The sequence below is a fragment of the Cornus florida genome, unplaced genomic scaffold, assembly GCF_030987335.1.
Source record: "Cornus florida cultivar Cherokee Brave unplaced genomic scaffold, ASM3098733v1 CherokeeBrave_3.0.0_Hap2_Chr02, whole genome shotgun sequence".
Lineage (NCBI taxonomy): Eukaryota > Viridiplantae > Streptophyta > Magnoliopsida > Cornales > Cornaceae > Cornus > Cornus florida.
Window position 1 is genome coordinate 91894116 of NW_026775572.1, and position 19787 is coordinate 91913902.

The 19787-nt window shown below is 38.9% G+C and overlaps 1 protein-coding gene across 4 annotated transcripts in view; it reads right to left on the reverse strand.

Moving 5' to 3' along the window:
• Positions 1-2216: 2216 nt before the first annotated feature.
• Positions 2217-19787, reverse strand: part of LOC132295462 (cleavage and polyadenylation specificity factor subunit 3-II) — a 65861-nt gene continuing 48290 nt past the window's right edge. For 2 of the 4 annotated variants that reach the window (XR_009478479.1, XR_009478481.1), the window contains 5 exons: positions 15116-15220; positions 13524-13665; positions 13171-13264; positions 3641-5002; positions 2217-2627 (listed from right to left, as the gene is read on the reverse strand). Coding sequence is in view for 1 of the 4 variants with exons in the window: in XM_059793736.1 (XP_059649719.1) it covers positions 4199-5002; positions 13171-13264; positions 13524-13665; positions 15116-15220 (1145 nt within the window). In the remaining 3 variants the exon portion in view is untranslated. Of the gene's footprint in view, positions 5003-13170; positions 13265-13523; positions 13666-15115; positions 15221-19787 lie in introns of all 4 variants that reach the window. The other 2 variants (XR_009478480.1, XM_059793736.1) reach the window with 2 other exon arrangements.

Sequence of the window (19787 nt, forward strand, 5' to 3'; positions counted from 1 at the left end):
AGCTGAGGCGTGTGGATACATTGCCCTTAAGAGTAGATCCGCTCATCTGAGATGATATCTCGGCGTAGTAGGTTAAAATGTTCCAATCTCCAATAGAAAAAAATCCACTGCAATGCTCAAATAAATTAATGGGACTCGCATGATGCCCAAAATGATGTACAAAAAATAACTAAAATAAAATACCAAAAAAAAAAAATCTGGGGTATAACACCAGCCGCCGTCACCACCATCAGTCTATCACCACAAAATATATATACATATATATCATACTCCCCCTGTCCCATTTTAAATGTCCTCTTTGGGAAATGTGACTCACAGAATTGTGACAAAATTGTGAGTCACACTTCCCAAAGAAGACATTTAAAATGGGACAGATATAGTACACACACACACACACACACACACACATATATAGATATGTATACAAATTTCACACATAAAATCACCGACAACCTCTACCACCACCGCCCCCCTTCTTCCACAAAGCCATAAATAATTCTAAATTCCTTCACAAAATTCCATGAACCCTAGGGTTCGAAATCGACCTAAAAACAATTGGTCGTTGCTCAATCAATCAGAGTCGATGGGTCACACCAAATGCAAATCATTGCCCCCTCGTAGATGTAGGAATCACGTCACCGTAGTGCCATTGCCGTTGTTAGTCGCTGGACAGGACCTCATTGACGAGTCACCGCGAGAAATCGACCCTATGTTGGATTCTTCTTCCTCGCTGTCCATTTCCTGCAAAATGAGTTTGGGTTTATAACTATATATATAAAAATATATATAGTTATATGTACCACATAAAAAGCAAAATGGGTTTGATTTGCCTTTTTTTTTCACAAAAAAAAAATAAAAATAACGCAAATGGGTTTGGGTTTATGTATGTATATATATAAATATTTATATATAGTTATATATACCCATAGAAAGCAAAATGGGTTTGATTTGCCTTTAAAAAAAAAAAAAAAAATTGCAAAATGGGCTTGGGTTCATATAAATATATACAGTAATATCTACCAAATAGAAAGCATTATGGATTTGATTTGCCTTTTCAAATAAAAAAACAGAGAGGTTGATTTGGACTTGAGATAGTGGGGTTGGCCGGCTGGCGAGTGTGGGTGGTGCCTGGGTTTTGATTCGGCCTTAGAGATAGGTGGGGTTGGACCGGGTGCTGAGTGAGGGTGGTGACTAGTGGGTGCACTGCCATGTTTTTTTGTTGAGTTTTGCTGGGTTTGGAACTGGGAAGAGAGAGAAGAGCTTGTATTTGGGAAGATTCTTTAAAGCAAATTTTTGTAATGATGATGGGTATTTAAGTAATTTAGCTTATTAGATATAATTTAGGACACATTACTGATCGCACCCACAAAGTTTTCATTTCATGCATCATGATAGAAGTATGCGCCATATATTGGTCAACCATCTTGTGGTTTCATTGACCTAATACATAACCACCATTCTTGAGTGATGGATCAAATTAGTGTATGATAACTATATTTTTAGACAAAAATAACCTTGCTATTGTGAGAAGACCAAATTGTCCATTAATTGAATTGAAATTACATCATTCCAAAAGAACAAAAGTATGGAGATAATATTAGTTTTTTTTAGATGTAAACCTTAAATGATCAATTGAAATGTGATAAATAAACAAATAAACATGATCTAGGGTGGTGATTTATTAAAACTTAAAATGACAAATAAATCATAAAAAATGAGAGGAATATAAGAGGAGGGGTACAATAGTAAGTTACACTCACCCACTCCCTTCAGATTTTTCTTTTAAACAGTGGTTATGTGCATTAAGGTCATATAGGTAAATTTACCTTCATCTCCAAAGGTCAACTAATCAATTTTGACTTTGTTGTTAATTGGCACATACTTCTATATAAGTGCACTAGATTAGGTGCACTAGCTGAAAACCTCTGGGTGATATATGTTATTTGCCTTATTATTTATTTAAAACTAATTAAATAACAAGGGCGCAATCTAGACATTTCACACTCTTTTTTAAAGGTCAAAAACTGACCGGTGAAAATGGCCAAAATTTCATCAGTCCATCAGCAAACCTCAGAGTGTAATTAATCCAAACTTTTATTAAGAAAGGAGAGGGATGCCACGTGGTAATTGAGTTATCCTATTACGCCATGCATGTTGGCGCCATATCAATACCACCACAAGGTCCACAATTGCTTTCATCATTGCTAAAACAAAAATAATAAAAATAATAATAATAAAATAAAAAAGGATCTAATGTAAAACAATAAATTTGTTGAAAAACAAATCACAAATTTTTACAATGAAATAATTGTAGTTCGATACACAACTATCATTAGCAGCTTGGCTGGGACTACATTTGAATGTCTAACATAGCTCAAAAATCAAACCACCAGCTCTGTAAAGAGGAAAGAGAGATACACAAGAGTTCATCAAAATCATCTGTTCCTTGTGCACCGGTTTTGGCATTGGTTAGTTAATCACCGATGGTTGGCTGGAACCCCAGTTTATGGTGGCTGACTCTTCTTAACGATGTATTTTCGCTAAGCCTTGCCCGAGCTAGAGGCAGAAGAGTGCTTTTAGTAGCCTCTCAAACTTTAGTGTACTTTGCGCGAAGCGAGAAAAAGAGGCTACAAAAGAAGGAAATGCAAAAACATAAAAAGACTGAAGCAGGTAAAAAAGGGCAAAAAGCAAAAGCTAGTTAGAGCCACACATCAAAATTCAGGGGAGAGGAAAAAGCACATTGTGAAAATGTTGTGTGAATAAAAGAAGAGCGATGGCCAATGTAACTTCGGTCAAGTATTACCTGGATATGGAAAAAAAAGACTACTTTGAAAGGTCAACTGTCGGTTTAATCCTCTCAACAACCCAAACATTTCTTATTCTGTATATTATTATTAAGTACTGACTCTTATCTCTCATCGAATTAATGCTGGATGCAGGAGTGCAAGGAGTCTTACTAATATTAAGATCCTACATGTATTTAAGCAGGAAATCCAGTGTCTGTTCGGGCGAATTATGCCTGGGGCAAGTGGAACCCTGCTCTCCCTTTGTAGAAAGCTTTTCAGAGAACATTACAGCTAAAACTGACAATGGCAGTAATTGTGGGCGTGTGTGCCTCACAACCCCTCCAGGCCTCCCCCACCAAAGAAATAATAATAATAACAATTACAATAAAAGTTTGATGCCAGGAGCACTCTGAGTGTGAATAACGAAATATGATTTAAGACAAGAAGATAAAAACCGTTATTCGATTTAGCGCAAAGTGTCACATAAAATGGGACAAAATTCAAGTGAGCAGAACTTCATTTATCATTGAACATTAAACACTTGAAAATGTGTCTTTTATAACAAGCACTTCAAATTTAAGTCGGTGCTTAATTTTCAGTTCTATTAAAACAGCAACTAGACAATCTGGATTAGGTATGCCATCCTAAAAATGCACTCGAACAGCTTACAAAGTTCCAAAGGGAACACCACTCCTATCATGGTCTTCTTTGTACGCCTAAAAGGACTGGTTATTGCTGCCATGATTTTTACTTTAAGCAGATAGTATCATGGGTATTAAGTTTAAGATGAGGCTTCCTATTAGATTAAAAAATAAAAAATAAATAAAAAAAGAAGACGAAGAAAGAGATCAGACCTGATTTGGAACTTAAGAGACTAAAGACATACGCTAGCCTCAATTACCAATGGTGTCGGGCGTGATCCAGCTTTCTTTTAAAAGCATTGCAGAGGCTTCCTCCACAGATCCTACCCCCTGTAGCTAACAAGTTGGGTCAAATTTAACTCCAGCTGAAGCTACAGAAGGAAGAACATAAGCTAATTGACAGTACACAAGAAAAATTTTGGTTACGCACTGACAAGGAGATGGAACACTTTCAGTAAATTTAAAATCAAGAACTATTTGTTGTACAAAGTACCTTTAGTAGCTTTTAAAAGATAACAACTCTTTCAAAGATCACCTTTCATGCCCACCAAAACAACTCTATTTTATTGTATTATTATTATTTTTAAAAATATATGAAGCCCAGGAAGAAAAATCTAAAACTTAAAGAACTCCGACTTCCACCATAATAGCTGCATACTTAAATATAAACTGCAGATTAATTCAATGGATTGTACAAGTAGCTTAAATATGATTTTTGAACGTCATAAAATTGCATCACCAAAACCAGTCTAAGCTCAATGTAAAGCCCCTCTAAATGGTATTTATATCCAAATCCTTCATGATTGCAATGACTTTCCAAGCAAACTTCTCATCTGCCACGGACCAAGTGCAGCAAAAAAACGCAGCTTCAGATTTATTTTGAAAATTATCAGTGGATCTGTAAGGGCAGTAGTCCTTTAAACAAACAGAGACTCGGAATGATTCTACTTGAAGATATTCCCCAAAATCTTGGATGTGCCCTTCAGTGAATTCTTTTGAAACTTTTGCAAATAAAAGATGAAGCCAAGATTGATTGTCAGCAAGGGGAATCGCATCGTTTGTTGACGGAAGGTCTGTGTTTTTGGTCCTTCCAAAGCTGCCCAACTGTACCGGACAGCAGTATGAAAACTTAATTTCATGCTTTTGCTCTCCCAACACCACTAGAAGCTCATCCTGGTGTATAACCTTTGCTTTCAGGTTTTTCTCCATAATTAGAATCCCTTCAGCTACTCTATCATCGCATACCTGCAGCGGAGACATAGCTCTGGCATCCATGCAACCTAAATCAGAGCTGCCTTCTGAACTATTTAGGAACCTGAAATTTGGAGTCAACGAACTTTTAATTAATGCACTTGAGGCTTCTGATTTTACATACTGAGTCGAAGGGATGCACACGGTGTCATTATTTGCAGGATCGTAACACTGAATTCCCAGTTCAGATCTAATTCTCTGTTTAAGTGAAGCCATCTTAGGCTTTTCGCCATGTACAAGTATCACGTGCTTTGGAGAGAGAAATTTGACGAGATCCATAATTCCTTTGGCATCCGTATGAGGACTAAAAGACAACTGATGAATCTGTCAATTACAAAAGCACTTCTAAGGACAATTGAAATGAATGGATATAATATGCAACACTGACAGATCAAACATTTAACTTATCCACAACAATGGAAACTTTTAGTCTTGGTCAAACAGGCATATCATTACCCTTTGCTGCAAGGGCCACAACTAAAATAAATAAATTCTTCATTACAGCTGTAACAAGTTAAAAGTGAAGTACTGTTTGGATTCACTGGAATGCACTAGTGCAAATCAAGACAGACGATGAGGAAAGTGCTGAACCACCCGAGGAAATCCAGACCTCATGAACAGGTATATGTTTATTTGTAAAAGCTCTTGGCAAATATCGAGGAGACATAAATCATAGACCTTTGAACAAAAGAAAACCCGAGGAACTAAAATAAAACAATAATATAGCATGATAGAAAACAAAGACATAATACAGGAAGTCATTTTTGCTCCATTTTGTCTATTAATTGAGAACATTCTTAACAAGAAGAAGCAAATTATGGAATGCAACAATGTTGTCCTGTGTTATTTCGTTAAAGCCAAACAAAGATTCCCCAGATTCATAAGATGTGACCCATGTGAGAAAACAAAAGTAACAGGAAGATCTTTGTTACAGTTAGAAAGCCTGCAGTCACATGAAATAACACAGTTTTATGCCATTTCAGGCATTATTGGATCAAGGACAAAAGTTGGATGAGCATCAATTGGAGAACTAGTTGTGCAAAAATCAGCGTGATTCAAGAATTTAAACCATTAAATCTTATTCTTTAGGGTTATTGATTGGTGCAGTGATATAAATACAGGCTGCCTTGATTCTAAGAGCAGTCACTTCATACAAATAAAGCTGAAGGTTGGGTCTAGTGCACCCCTCCCCATAATAATTAAAGGCTCAAGGTGCACTAAGGCGCAAAGGTCTCCTGCAGCCTAAGCGCAAGGCGCAGTGTGAGGCATGAGCCTGATTGGAGTAAGGTGCATGTGAAATAGAAAGTACAGAAAAAATCCAGATAAATCCTATTGATCTGCAGATGCATTGACAAAATAAAATGCCAAAAAAATGTGAAAACACAAAAAAAAAAAATATATCATGAACTTAAAAAATATATTGTATTACAATGAAAATCAAGAATCAAGCACAAGAGTTCTTTAATGTAAGTAGTCACCATAAGCTCATGGATTCCATCAAACATAGATAAGAAAAAACAATGTCATCTATCAAATATGACTTATGGTATGATGTAGAGCATGTAAATTCATATTCATTTGAAAAGACAAAAAAACGATGTGAATGAATGATTGAAAAATATGAGGCGCATTTTTTTAGATTGGAGTGATGCTAATAAACGTGAACCTGAGGGCTTTACATGGCCTAGGCCTAGCTAAAGGAGTTAGGCTTGTAGTAGGTTGAGGCGCTTTGGAAGAAACTTGATGACCCTGGGGTTTTCTTGAAAATAAGGCGCCCCTTTGACAACTAAGCCCCTCCCATCACTCTGCATAGGCAAAGACCATCAATGGTGATGGCCTTTTCAAAATCCTTTATATTTCTCCTGGGGGTGAGACTTGGGTGGCCCTAAACTGAGCAACCCGAGTCCCACCGAAAATTTTACGGGCATTGGAAGGTATTTGAGATCATGGGATTCGGATTGGGATTGGGTTTGAACTTTTTTTTTTGAACGTTGGATTGGGTTTGAACTTTAGAGTCCAATTTTTAACGGAATTTGGGAGGTTTTACAAACCCGAGCAGCCCAAAGAACCTAAAATACAAGAAAAGTTTAAAATGTTAATATTTTTAAGGCTATATGTTGTTTATGTAAAATAAGGTTAAAATTAGATGATTTATGCCATCATAAGTAGTCATTAACCTAACTTGTGACTTGCTTAAAAAAAATTAAGTAAAATATTTGTAAGGATTTAAATTAAGATAAATTTATAAACAAAAAGATAAAAAAAATATAAAATTTTGAGTTCTTTTCAAATTCTAATAGGAAGGAATATTATTATATTATAGTTAGAAAATTGTATTATACATACTTTAGTTGATTTTTGTCACATGATATGAGTGGCTTTTATTTTATGTTAAGTGTATATAGTTATATACTTTAGTAAATTTTTTTTTTCAGTAATGTTCATTTATTAGCAGGTTATTAAAATTATGAACAACCTGAGAAACAAGAAAAGCCCGTGATCCCGGACAATATGGCATGGGTTGAGATGCAATGGTTACTTGGGATATGGGCTTGGCGCGGGCTGAGGTGTTAGAACCTTGTTTCCCGCCCATAATTTCTCCCCTTCAATAATTTCGAAAGAATTCTTAGATTAACGACATTGAAGTTCCTCCAACATTATCTAATGGTTTAAATGATTAATCTAACTAAGTTTATACACAACTGATCTCTTGTATTGGACATCCAAAAAAATAACCCGATTCAATGACATAGAAGCACTGACTATGCGTAAATACGTACTTCTTGACCAGAAGAAAGTTATAACCAAATTGCAAGTACATTGCCATTAGGAGTTGTGCATATATATATATATATATATATATATATATATATATACACGTACATATAAAGCCTAACTATATTCTAATGAATAATCGATAATTGAACTATGTAGCATCAATACAAACATGACACAATACAAAAAAACCCGACACAGGAAATTCTTAAAAAGTAGCCCATGGAATGCGTTGATGTGAAGAATTGCCTCTTTATCAGCTTAATGTGAAGAATGCCTTCCTTAACGGTGATCTTCTTGAGACTATTTATATGGATCCTCCACCCGGTGTTTGGGCTGAGGGGGAGTATGCAGGAAAGGTCTGTCGATTGCGGAAGTCTTTGTATGGGTAAAAACAATCTCCCAGAGCTTGGTTCAGCCAATTTAGTGATGCAATTCTATCCATGCAGTTTGTTAGATGCCATTCTGACCATACATGTTTTATGATGATATCATCAATACTGACAATGACAACCCTAGTAGCTCAAATAAAGCTTCAATTGGCTAAAGCTTTCGTTGTGAAAGACCTTGTGCAGCTCAGATATTTCTTGGGAATTGAAGTTGCTAGATCTAAGCAAGGTATCTCTTTATCGCAAAGAAAGTATGTCTTGGATCTTCTTCAAGAAACGGGTATGCTTGGGTGTAAACTTGCTTCCACTCCTATGGATCCTAATCTGAAGATTTCGGCTGAGTCTGGAGATCTCCTTTCTAATCCCTCGCAGTATCAGCGCTTGGTAGGAAGATTGATTTATCTTACCAACACCCGTCCTGATTTGGCTTTTGCAGTTAGTGTTGTGAGTTAGTTTATGTATGCTCCTCGTACAGCTCATATGGATGCGGTATCATATTCTATCTTAAGTCCTATCCTGGATTTGGATTATTCTATTTTTCTAGTAGGTAGGTTGGGTTATCTTGTTTCAGTGATGCAGACTATGCTGGGCCCAAGACTGACAGACGTTCCACATCTGGCTTCTATACTTTCTATGGAGATCATCTTTATATCCTGGAATAGTAAGAAGCAACCTGTAGTTTCGAGATCTTTAGCAGAAATTTGAGTATCGTGCCATGGCCAGGGTACTTATGAGATTCTCTAGCTTCGATCTTTCTTGGAGGAGCTAGGGCTAAGTGAAAAACAGTCCTCAGACTGGTTTTGTGATAATAGGTCAGCCATCATGCTTGCTTCAGATTATGTTCTTCATGGAGGACTAAACACATAGGGGCGGACAACAATTTTATCTGAGAGAAGGTTTGTTCGGGAATTATCAAGCCGCGCTTTGTTCGGTCCTCTAATCAGTCGGCAGAAGTGTTCACTAAATTCGTTGGTCCATCTTTACTTCATTCCTCGATTACCAAGCTGGGCTTGATTGATATCTTCACTTCAGCTTAAGGGAGTGTTGGAATATCTATATTATTATTATTTTTATTTTATTAGCTGTTTTCAACCTTTTATTAGGTGTTTTATGTAAGCCTATTATAATGGGATCACGTAGATAAGATCCCCGTAATCATGGGATCACGTAGATTTTGGCATTTTCCCGTTTTACTTTGATTTGGTTTCCTTTCTTTGTACCCTATTCTTGTATACAAATATAGCTATTGGCTCTCGGTTTGCGTAAGTCAAAACCCAAAACTTCTTCTTTTTCAATGTTGGGGATTTCAAACCTATTAGTTGGTAGGTTACATTTACAAACTAATAGCTAGGGTCCTTGCTTTGAGATTGAAGGATGTGCTGGATGGAGTTATCTCGGAATCCCAAATCACTTTTGTTGGTGGTCATCAAATTGATTTAGCTCTCATTGCCAGTCAGTGTGTGGATTCTAGGCTAAGCAATGGCGTTCCAAGGGTGCTTTATAAGCTTGATGTTAAGAAGGCTTATGATCATGCTAGTTGGAGTTTCTTGCTTCATTTGTTGGACAGGATGGGGTTTAGGGAGAGATGGAGAAGGTGGATTGAGTTATGGATTTCCTCATTGAGGTTCTCGGTTATTGTGAATGGGTCCAGACTGGTTTCTTCAGCAACTCACAAGGCTTGAGGTAAGGATATCCTCTTTCTCCATTTTTCGTTCATCGACAGAGGTTCTCAGCAGGTTGATGAGTTCACCATTGTGATGGAGGCTCTCAGCGGGTTGATGAGGAGGGCAGTGGAGCTAGTTTTATTAGAGGTTTTTGGGTGGGCAAGGATTTAGCCCATCGGTTGGAGATCTCCTATTTGTTGTTTCCAGAAGATATCTTGGTGTTTTGTAATGCAGACTTGTCTAAGTTAAGATATTTGATGTTTATTTTGATACGCTTCCAGGCAGTCTCTGACCTGAAAGTTAATATGGGGAAGAGTGCGTTGATCCCAGAGAGAGAGGTTTTGAGTATTTCTTCTATGGATGACATTCTTGGTTGTGGAGTTGGCTCTTTTCCTATTTCTTATTTGAGACTACCCTTGGCTCACTATCGAGAAAAGTTGGTAGCTAGGACTTGTGGTCGAGAAGGTTTGAGAGGAGGCTTGCTAGGTGGAAGAGGCAATATCTGTTGAAGGGTGGGAGGGTTACTCTGATGAAAAGCACGCTTTTGAGACTTCCTACACAATTCTTCTCTCTTTCAACTTCCCTCTTTTGTGCGTAGGAGGATAAAGAGACTCCAACGGAATTTCTTATGGGGTGGTACGGGAGAGGAGTTCAAGTATCATCTCGTTTGTTGGGAGCAAGTGTGCAGGCCACTCCAAGTCGGTGGTTTGGGAAATAGGTAGTTGGTGCCTTTTAATAAGGCTCTTCTAAGGAAGTAGTTGTGGAGATTTGGTCTTGAGCGTCACAGGCCATGGAGGAGGGTCATCTTGACCCATTTTGGGGAGAAAAGAGGTGCTTGGTGGTCCCTTGTGATGAGGATCCAAGGAGGTATTGGTGTTTAGAAATTCATCCATAAGGGGTGGGATGATCTTTCGAAACATATCAAATTCAGGGCCTAGGATGGCAGGGGCTTTTGTTTTTGGGAGGACACTTGGTGTGGTAATCGTCCGCTGGCGTGTTCCTAGCTTTTCAGTATTGCTTTTGATATACTTGACTGGGTTGCCGATTGTTACCGGATTGATAGCGGAAGGACGACTTGGGATGTGTGCTTTACAAGACATTTTCAGATGGTCTAGATGCCCTCTTCTCAAGAGGAGGTTTGATGCGTGCTCTCTATATAGGCGCATTTCAGATTCCTCGAGACCAGCCTTCCCGTGGAAAGGAATGTGCAAGATTGACAGATCATCTTTTGTTACATTGCCTTGTGGCCTGGGACAACTGGGATCTTATCTTAAGTTTGATCAGGGTCCAGTGGGTCATGCCTCGGTCCTCAAGAGACTTGATCGAAGCTTGGAGAGGGTGTGTAGTGGGCTCCCAATCTTGTGACTTTTGGAGGTGGCACCCTTATGCGTTTAGTGGTGCTTATCGAGGGAGCGGAATAGAAGATCTTTTGACGAAGAGGAATCTTCTATTGGGGCTCTGAAATTCTCTATCATTTGTTATCTTTTTGTTGATTCTTTGGCTAATATTGTAAATCTAGTGTTATTAAAGGCCCAAGGCACACCAAGGCGCTAGAGGTCCTTTGGAGCCTAGGCGCTAGGCGCGTGCCTAAGTGAAGTGAGGCGCACAATTGAAAATTTAAACTACCATAATAACATTCATATCTCATAAGTCATATCAATATTCTAAAAATTAATATCAAACATAAAAAAGTAAATCCATCAACCATAAAACAGAGCACAGATTTGTTTTCTTGATAGGCAAAGCAAAATGTGTTTTTTTGAATGGCAAAACAAAGCACAAAAAGAAATAAATATGTTAACCAAAAAAAAAAACGAAAGAAAAAACAGAGCCAAAAAAAAAAAGACATGGAGAGAAGAGAACTAGACGAAGAGAGAGATGTAAACAAAGATAAGAAGAGGGGAGATTTAGAGGAGAAGAGAGAAAAAAAAAACAAAGAAAGAAAGAACTGATGTGGCTTCGCCGTTCATCTATGCAACTAGGGCTTCGTCTTCGTCTCACAATCTCATTCTATTGCTGTTCAGTAAACACTTTGACTCTTGCGCTTTCTTATTTTTTTATTCTTTTGTACAAAAGTTCCTTCTATAGTATGCTTGGGCTTTCCTTTTTTTGTTTATTAAGTTACCAAAAATACCATTTTTGGCTTAAGAAATAGAACAATCGTATTTTTTTAAACAAATATCAGTGAGGCGCGACAGAACGACGCACAACCGAGGTGCGCACTTAATAAACATCAGTGAGCCTGGGATGACAACAGGCGCTAAACCTGAGCTTCGAGCCTAGGCGCGCCTTTAACAACACTGTGTAAATCTTAAGGGGAGTTAGTTGATTTTTTTGCGTACTTTGGGTTCTCGACCTATTTGGTCCTTGGATGCGTTCCCCATTTGAACGCTTTCTAATACAATCTTACTTACCAAAATAAATAAATAAACCATGTCTCTTAATATATCTAGTCTTTATTATAACGTCAACCCAAGTTAATTTTGGTATAGGTCTTTCTTATAACTTCATCCCATGTTAATTTTAGCCGGCCTCTTTGGCTCCTACCTTCAATTTTAACTAGAGTTCCTATCATTCAAATAAAGAAAGAATTAGACATGGAATTGGATAGTTCCACAAGGGCACCCATAGCCCATATATGCAGCCATTCTCAAAACCTTGGAGGAAAAGTAAGAAGAGAACGAAAGAAAAAGAAGCGCAAAATAGAACCACTTAACTTGCCACTGTTATCAGCCAACCGCAGTAGAACCACCAGAAAGATCATTACAGTTTATGAGATACATATCTTTTGTGCTTTGTTAATGATGCTCAAAGCATAGAGCTGCCAGGGCAACCAACTCATTAATATTCAACGTATGACGATAGATTCAAAGCTGTTGTTTAGAACATGAAACCATGACATTATCTACAGATTGCTTCATGAAACTTAAAACACAGCATAGAGAGAAATATCAAGCGACAAATTCAAAGTGGCTTCAATTGAAGGATTTGGGTATGGACTTGGGGCCCTTCATTTTAATTCTAATTCTTGGGTGTGGGGTGCAACTCTGTAATCAGAATCACAGGTTCTCCCAAATTCAAGAATTGAATTTTAGTTTTAAAAAGTTACATTTGTAAATATCAGCAGGGAGCTGCTATTACAAAGCCAACTAAATTATGCTTTTTAGGCCCTTTAATGAGCCATTTGTGCAATATAAACATTCTAGAGAACTTGAATGCTACAAGTTCTCGACTGTAAAATGGTTTTCTTATCTTCTAGTCCCACATTGGGAAAATTCTTACAATGAGAAGTCACTTTTTTCTTAAGGGATTATTTTCACCAGGTTTGTTATTAATTTGATGTAGAACTTTATTTAGTTCTCATTCAATTTCTTATAACAACAATTTCCAAAGACGTGAATCCAGGTTCATGGTTCCAATCCTCCCCATTAAATAATAATTTCAAACCTTTCATATAACAAAGTTATGATTTTTTTTGCCTCATGCAATCACAAGAAAAAATGACATATACTCAATTGAATAAACATTTCCACAAGAAGGTGTAATTCATGTAAATCCAGGAAAACAAAACAGAATATATATATTAAATAAAATTATATATGAGTAAGAAACAAGAGCATATGCTAAAAAAATCATTTCGAAGGAGTAGGAGATGAAAAATAACCTGGCATCGCACATCAATTTGACTGCCATCCACATCAATTTTGGAGGGTTTACCAGACATCAATTTGTGTCCTATAGTTCCAGCCACACAATATCTGGCAAAGAAACACGCGAGGGATTAAAGAAACAGAGTTGCAAATTGTCATCTTAATATTGATATATAGGCCCCAAGCCCATGGTAACATTATTTGGGACAGTAAGTAAACCACAACAATTACTGGCTTGGATTCCTCTCTATCCGGCACTTTGCCATCATATGAGTAAGGTAGACCATTTTCCAGGATCAGACAGGTTAGTTCAGACTTAAATTTATACTACATACTTAATGAATGAGCAATGGAATAATGAAGGTACCCAGGCAGTGTAACAAGATTCATTTCAGATGGAGCCCACTGCTTGAAAACCTCAAGTGAAAAGCCGCCGCTGATCATCCCTGGTGTGGCGAAGAGAACACAAGGTCCAAAAGCATTTACCAGAGAACGGTCAAAACTGCAAACTAAACAATCAAAACATGATAAGTGATAAGTCATTTAAACAGTACCTGTATCCATTCCAGTATTAGCTCAGTATCAGTTGGGTTAGGCATTATCAATTTTGGTCAATACAACAATATTTAATACTGTAAATACTAATTAATTGACAACACCATATCATTTCTTTTAAAGAGATGAGAGTCAACTCAAGCCTTTTTACCAATTACTTGGGATCACCTGCATGAATCCTATTTTTACATTCCGCTCTATTCATAGAAACAAAATGAAATTACTAGGTTATTATTTTTAAAATGGACATTTATTTTGCTGGACAGCTAAAAATATTGATACATAAGACACAGACATTTTCTTGTATTCAAACTGTCATCATGGCAACTGATGCCCAACGGTTCTATCAAGTACAGTTGCAGATGTGTCCCAAGAGAACTTGAAGAGAAGCTTCCAACTCAAAAGCTGTCTCGTAGTCTAGAGAGGAAGCATTACATGGTATATGGGAGATACCACAAACTTAGTAAGGACAGGTCTTGGGTGGATAAAGGAATTTATAAAACAAGGATAAAGTTTCACCTGTTTTTGACAATTAGTACAAAGAAAAGGTCAAAAGGGCTCATAACAAAATATATTGTTGAGAGGAGTTTTGCCCAGGGGACTATGCTCTTTATGTTGTAATTGTTCCAGAGATTTTTAGTCTTTTTTGAAGGATGCCTCATCCCACTTTCTTTACCCTATAGTCCAATAAAAACTTCTATTAAGGGCTAGCCCAATGCATGAGGCTCCCACCATTGTGGGGTCTAGGGAGGGTTAGATGTATGCAGCCTTACCTCCACTTGCGAAGAGACTGTTTCCTTGTTTCAAACCTGTGACCACCAGGTCACAATAGAGCAACCTTACTGCTGCGCCACGGCCCGCCCTCCCCATAAAAACTTCTACTCTCTTCCCAAAAGTCCTCATAAAATAATTCAAGTATAAACAGCCAAACACAATATGATACTATCTATAAGTAAACGTATTAGTAAAGAGCAAAAATAAAAAAAAGGCACCGGAGGGGGGTTCAACCTCATGTTTCTAACATAGTTAAGGCACCATAGTAAATGTGCTTCTTAACACTTTAACAGGTTATCGCGCAAATGGGATCCACGAAGAAGCATAAGCAACATAGTTGGAATTTTGTTATAATGTCTAATGCAGTTGAATATTAAATTATATGACCAAGGGCTATAGTCCAGTGGTACTTCCTCGCCTTCGAAGTGGAAGGTCAAGGTTCAAGTCCCCATAGGGGCATGTGGGCGTGTGAGTTCCTTGCCAGGAAAAAAAAGAATACTAAATTATATGTTTGCCAATTACGAACCATTCGAGTACTTGAAAGATTTTATTGTCTAAGTTAAATTTCACAATTTGGTGACCAAGGAAAATTTGCTTCCATCCCTTCAATGACCAGACACTAGAGATTACCATTTTTAAAATCGAATGCATTGCGGGTAGTATACATATCCTTCACCTTTTGGCTGGTCCAGCTGATGAGCGTTTTATAATACATATTAGCTTGAATTGTCAAACCTGAAAGAGTAAATATTGTGGTCATTAGTAGAAATAATAGTACCATCAAGCACAACTAGAAAATGATTTGTCGAGAAATTCACTGAATTTGAAAAGTATCACCATTACAATGCCACTCAAAATTAAATTTTAAATGCATGTCATAGATGTTAAAAATAGCTTGAGAGAAAATTTGACTATAGATGTAGAAATGAGTTCATAGATGCAGAACTTAGCGTTGGCAAATTTTGTAACAAAAGCTAGAGTCAGTAACTTCTGGTTTGATTTCAAAAGTTAGTTTTGTTAGTTACTTAGTGGTGGTACCAATGTCCCGAGGGCAAAATCATATCGAAGATACATCAAAGAGCAAAATGGTAAAATCACTTCATGAACAACTCGCCAATTAAGATTCATAATCATGAATTCTTATAATGACTCATTTTAGGTCAAAATGCATTCATGTTTTGATTAATGAAAAAGATGTTTTGAATAAATGAAATTGTTTTTAAATTATATATATTTAAACAGGAATTTAAATAAAACAGTAAGTCTCGAGTGATATGTCAATCGAAAATTTCCAGAATATGTTTATCAAATTCCAAAAAGCTTTGATTGATGGCTCGATAAATTGAAGCAGTGCAATTGTGGTTCAATCAAAGGCTCGATCGATCGATGTGGAATACTTTTGAAAGCTCCATTAATCTGAATCCTAGGAGGTTTAGATTTCCTATTCTGATAACAATCAAGAAACCTCAATTCCTTTAGACTCAAAGCACTATATAAACACTTCTAGGCTCTCATAACACATATATACAAAGAGATCTTCAATTCAGAGAGGTCGTATATTTTTAGAAAGTATATTTTATTTTTCATCATCTACATCTTGCATTAGATGGTGAGTTATTATTTGTGTTGATAATCATAATCCTTGTATTAAACGGAGGATTTCCGAGTGCTACACGAAGAACTCAACACCACAAACACGTAACTTGGACAACTAGTTATTGGAGATCAAATCACAGAGTGGATAAACGAGTCGCGTGGGGAGGGGTCTGTTGACAGAGAGGCTTGTGTGACCGGAGACTCGAGTGGAGAGTTTGGTAGATTAGTTTGTGTCAAGAGATAATAGGGGTATCTACGGGTTGAGAATTGTTAACCTATTTGTAAAATCTCTTTCTTATAGTGGCTTCAATCTGCCTGGACTAGATCTTGTCGTTTTTTCCCGTTGCAATTTCCATGTAAAAATTGTGTGTTCATGCGTGGTTGTGGGGGTTTATTTACTGTTGCTCTCTAGTTTTAACTGATTCATATTGCTGCATCTTAAAAACAATTTTTCCCCAGTAGTGGATCACAATAATAAAGCCCAGATTCGAGGCAAGCCTCGCTGTCACAAGTGGTCACGAGCAGAGAAGCAAAAGTGGCAAGTGATTGATGGCCTCTCCGATGCAAGTAAGTCCGTTGACTTCTCCTACTCTGCTCCATCTTCTTCGAGTGGGGGATTGGGTCGTTCATTTGAACCACAAGATCGAGAGGGTGGTAGTCCCTCACCTTGCTTGCTTGACATCTGATCAGGTCTGACAGAAAGCCAGAGTTGATTGCTCCGATGACTTCAGCTGTTAGAGACGGCAGGTGTAAAGCAAAGACGATTGTCTGTGTGGGCAGAGAAATTCGCATCACTCTTACTGTTGCTCTCTAGTTTCAACTGATTCATATTGCTGCATCTTAAGAACAATTTTTGCTCAGTAGTGGATCACAATAATAAAGCCCAGATTCGAGGCAAGCCTCGTTGTCACAAGTGGTCATGAGCAGAGAAGCAAAAGTGGCAAGCGATTGATGGTGGCCTCTCCGATGCAAGTAAGTCCGTTGACTTCTCCTACTCTGCTCCATCTTCTTCGAGTGGGCGATTGGGTCGTTCATTTGAACCACAAGATCGAGAGGGTGGTAGTCCCTCACCTTGCTTGCTTGACATCCGATCAGGTCTGACAGAAAGCCAGAGTTGATTGCTCCGATGACTTCAGCTGTTAGAGACGGCAGGTGTAAAGCAAAGACGATTGTCTGTGTGGGCAGAGAAATTCGCATCACTCTTACTGTTGCTCTCTAGTTTCAACTGATTCGTATTGCTGCATCTTAAGAACAATTTTTGCTCAGTAGTGGATCACAATAATAAAGCCCAGATTCGAGGCAAGCCTCGTTGTCACAAGTGGTCACGAGCAGAGAAGCAAAAGTGGCAAGCGATTGATGGTGGCCTCTCCGATGCAAGTAAGTCCGTTGACTTCTCCTACTCTGCTCCATCTTCTTCGAGTGGGGGATTGGGTCGTTCATTTGAACCACAAGATCGAGAGGGTGGAAGTCCCTCACCTTGCTTGCTTGACATCTGATCAGGTCTGACACAAAGCCAGAGTTGATTGCTCTGATGCCTTCATCTGTTAGAGACGGTGGGTGTAAAGCAAAGACGATTGTCGTGTGGGCAGAGAAATTCGCATCACTCTTAGTGATGATTCTGCAGCCTTATTGGTTCAGGAATTGAAGAAACCCATATTGTTGGCTGAGGACTTGCCTTGTACTGCTCGGACACCCAGGATGACAGGTTGGCGGGGGTGAGGGGCAGTTCCATAGACTGGTTGATCTGTGCAGATTCTAAACAGGGGGCGGGATGCTGTGAGGATAGCGAGATTGAAAACCAGAGGGACTGGCCTCTTGATTTATTACTGTGGGAAGCGGTGGATTGTCCAGATTTGGGCATGGTGGACCCTTTGGCTGTGATGCGACAGGAAGGGATGGGGATGGGTTCATCTGACCAGGGTATTGTCGACCAAGGCAAGGAGTGGGTGTTGGAGAACATTGGTGTGACAAGCAATCTGTTGGGTGTTTCTGCTGAAGTAATAATGAGCAGGCTCTGGCTATTCTACAGGCGACAATTGAGGAAAGGAAGGTGGGTTTGAAAAAGAAGTCTAAAGGGAGGGGTCGACGAAAGAAGAATTCTTCTTCTTGGAGAGGGGAGACAGAGGTTAGGAATCTTATCTCCTATGTTTAATTACGAGGGGAAGGATGAGTTGGTGAGGGAAAGGGGGAGTGAAAGGGGTTGAGGGAGAAGTAAGGGAGAGGGTACTAATATTGTTTCTTTATGAAGTGCCGAATCATATCATGGAACGTTCGTGGTCTCAATGATCCGGATAAGGAGAAGGTGGTGAAGTTGGCAGTGAGGAAGTGGGGGGGGGCTCATGTGGTCTGTTTGCAAAAGATGAAGTTTGATTCTATTTCGGATAGGGTGGTGAGGAGTCTTTGGGTTGGGAGATTCATTGAGAGGGAAGTGTTGGATGCCGTGGGAACTTCTGGGGGTATCCTCGTCATGTGGGATAGGAGATGGGTCGAGGGTGGATATTTGGAGAGGGAGGTTCTCTATTTCATGTGCTTTTGTTATGGAGGAGAATGGTTTTAGATGGGCTTTTCCTGAAGTTTATGAATCTATGGATGATGGGGAGACACTTTCTTTGGGAGGAGCTCAGTTGTGTGACTGAGATGTGGTCTCTTCCATGGTTTGTGGGTGCGGACTTTAATGTTGTTCGACACCGATGGAGAGATCTATAGGTGGGAGATGGACTTCGGCTATGGTGCAGTTTTCTGATTTCATTGACGGACATCATTTGATTGATTTGCCATTGGAGGGTGCAGCTTTCACTTGGTCTAGGGGTAGGGAGGCAGCCACCCTCTCACGGTTGGATAGATTTTTGGTTTTTGGGGAATGGGAGCAGGGTTCCCAGATGTGGTTCAGGAGGTTTTGGCTAGACCGACTTCAAACCATATTCCGTTGGTCCTTGATTGTGGTGGTTTGAGATCTCAGAGCACTCCTTTTCGCTTCAAGAATATGCGGCTTAGAGCAGAGGACTCCCAGGGGAGGGTACAGTCTTGGTGGGAGGAGGCTACGGTGTCTGGCACTTCTAGCATTGTTTTGGCAAGGAAGCTTCGGTTTTTGAAGGCTAAGATTAAAAGGTGGAATAAGGAGGTGTCGAGAATCTAGAGTGGAAAAAGAACAGGGCTCTTTATGAGATTGCACAGATTGATCGGTTGGAGGGATTCGCTGGCATTGAGGAGGCCCAGAGGCACCAGAGAGCAGTGTGTCAGGCGGAGATTGCTCAGATTGCTATTTTGGAGAAGATATCGTGGTGTCAAAAAGTCTCGAGACCTATAGCTCAAAGAGAGTGACCGCAACACGAGGTTTTTCCATAGGCTTGCTAATGCTCACAGGAGGGGCTGGTGGATCTGTGTTGATGGGGTGGAGCTATGTAAAGAGGAGGAGGTGTAGGGAGGTTGCTTCTTACTACCTAAGACATTACTTTGGGACATACTATTGGAGACCCCGACTGGCGGTCTGCATTTTGATTCAATTTCAAATATTGACAAGGATGGGTTAAAAGTTCCGTTTTCTGAAGAGGAAGTGTTGAAGGCTCTGAAGAGTTGCAATGGCAACAAAGCCCTACGCCCAGATGGTTTCACTATGAGGTTCCTTTTAGAGAGTTGGGGAGTGGTTAGGGGGGAGGTGATGGGCACCTTTCATGATTTCTAATCTCATCGGCGGTTTGAGAAATCT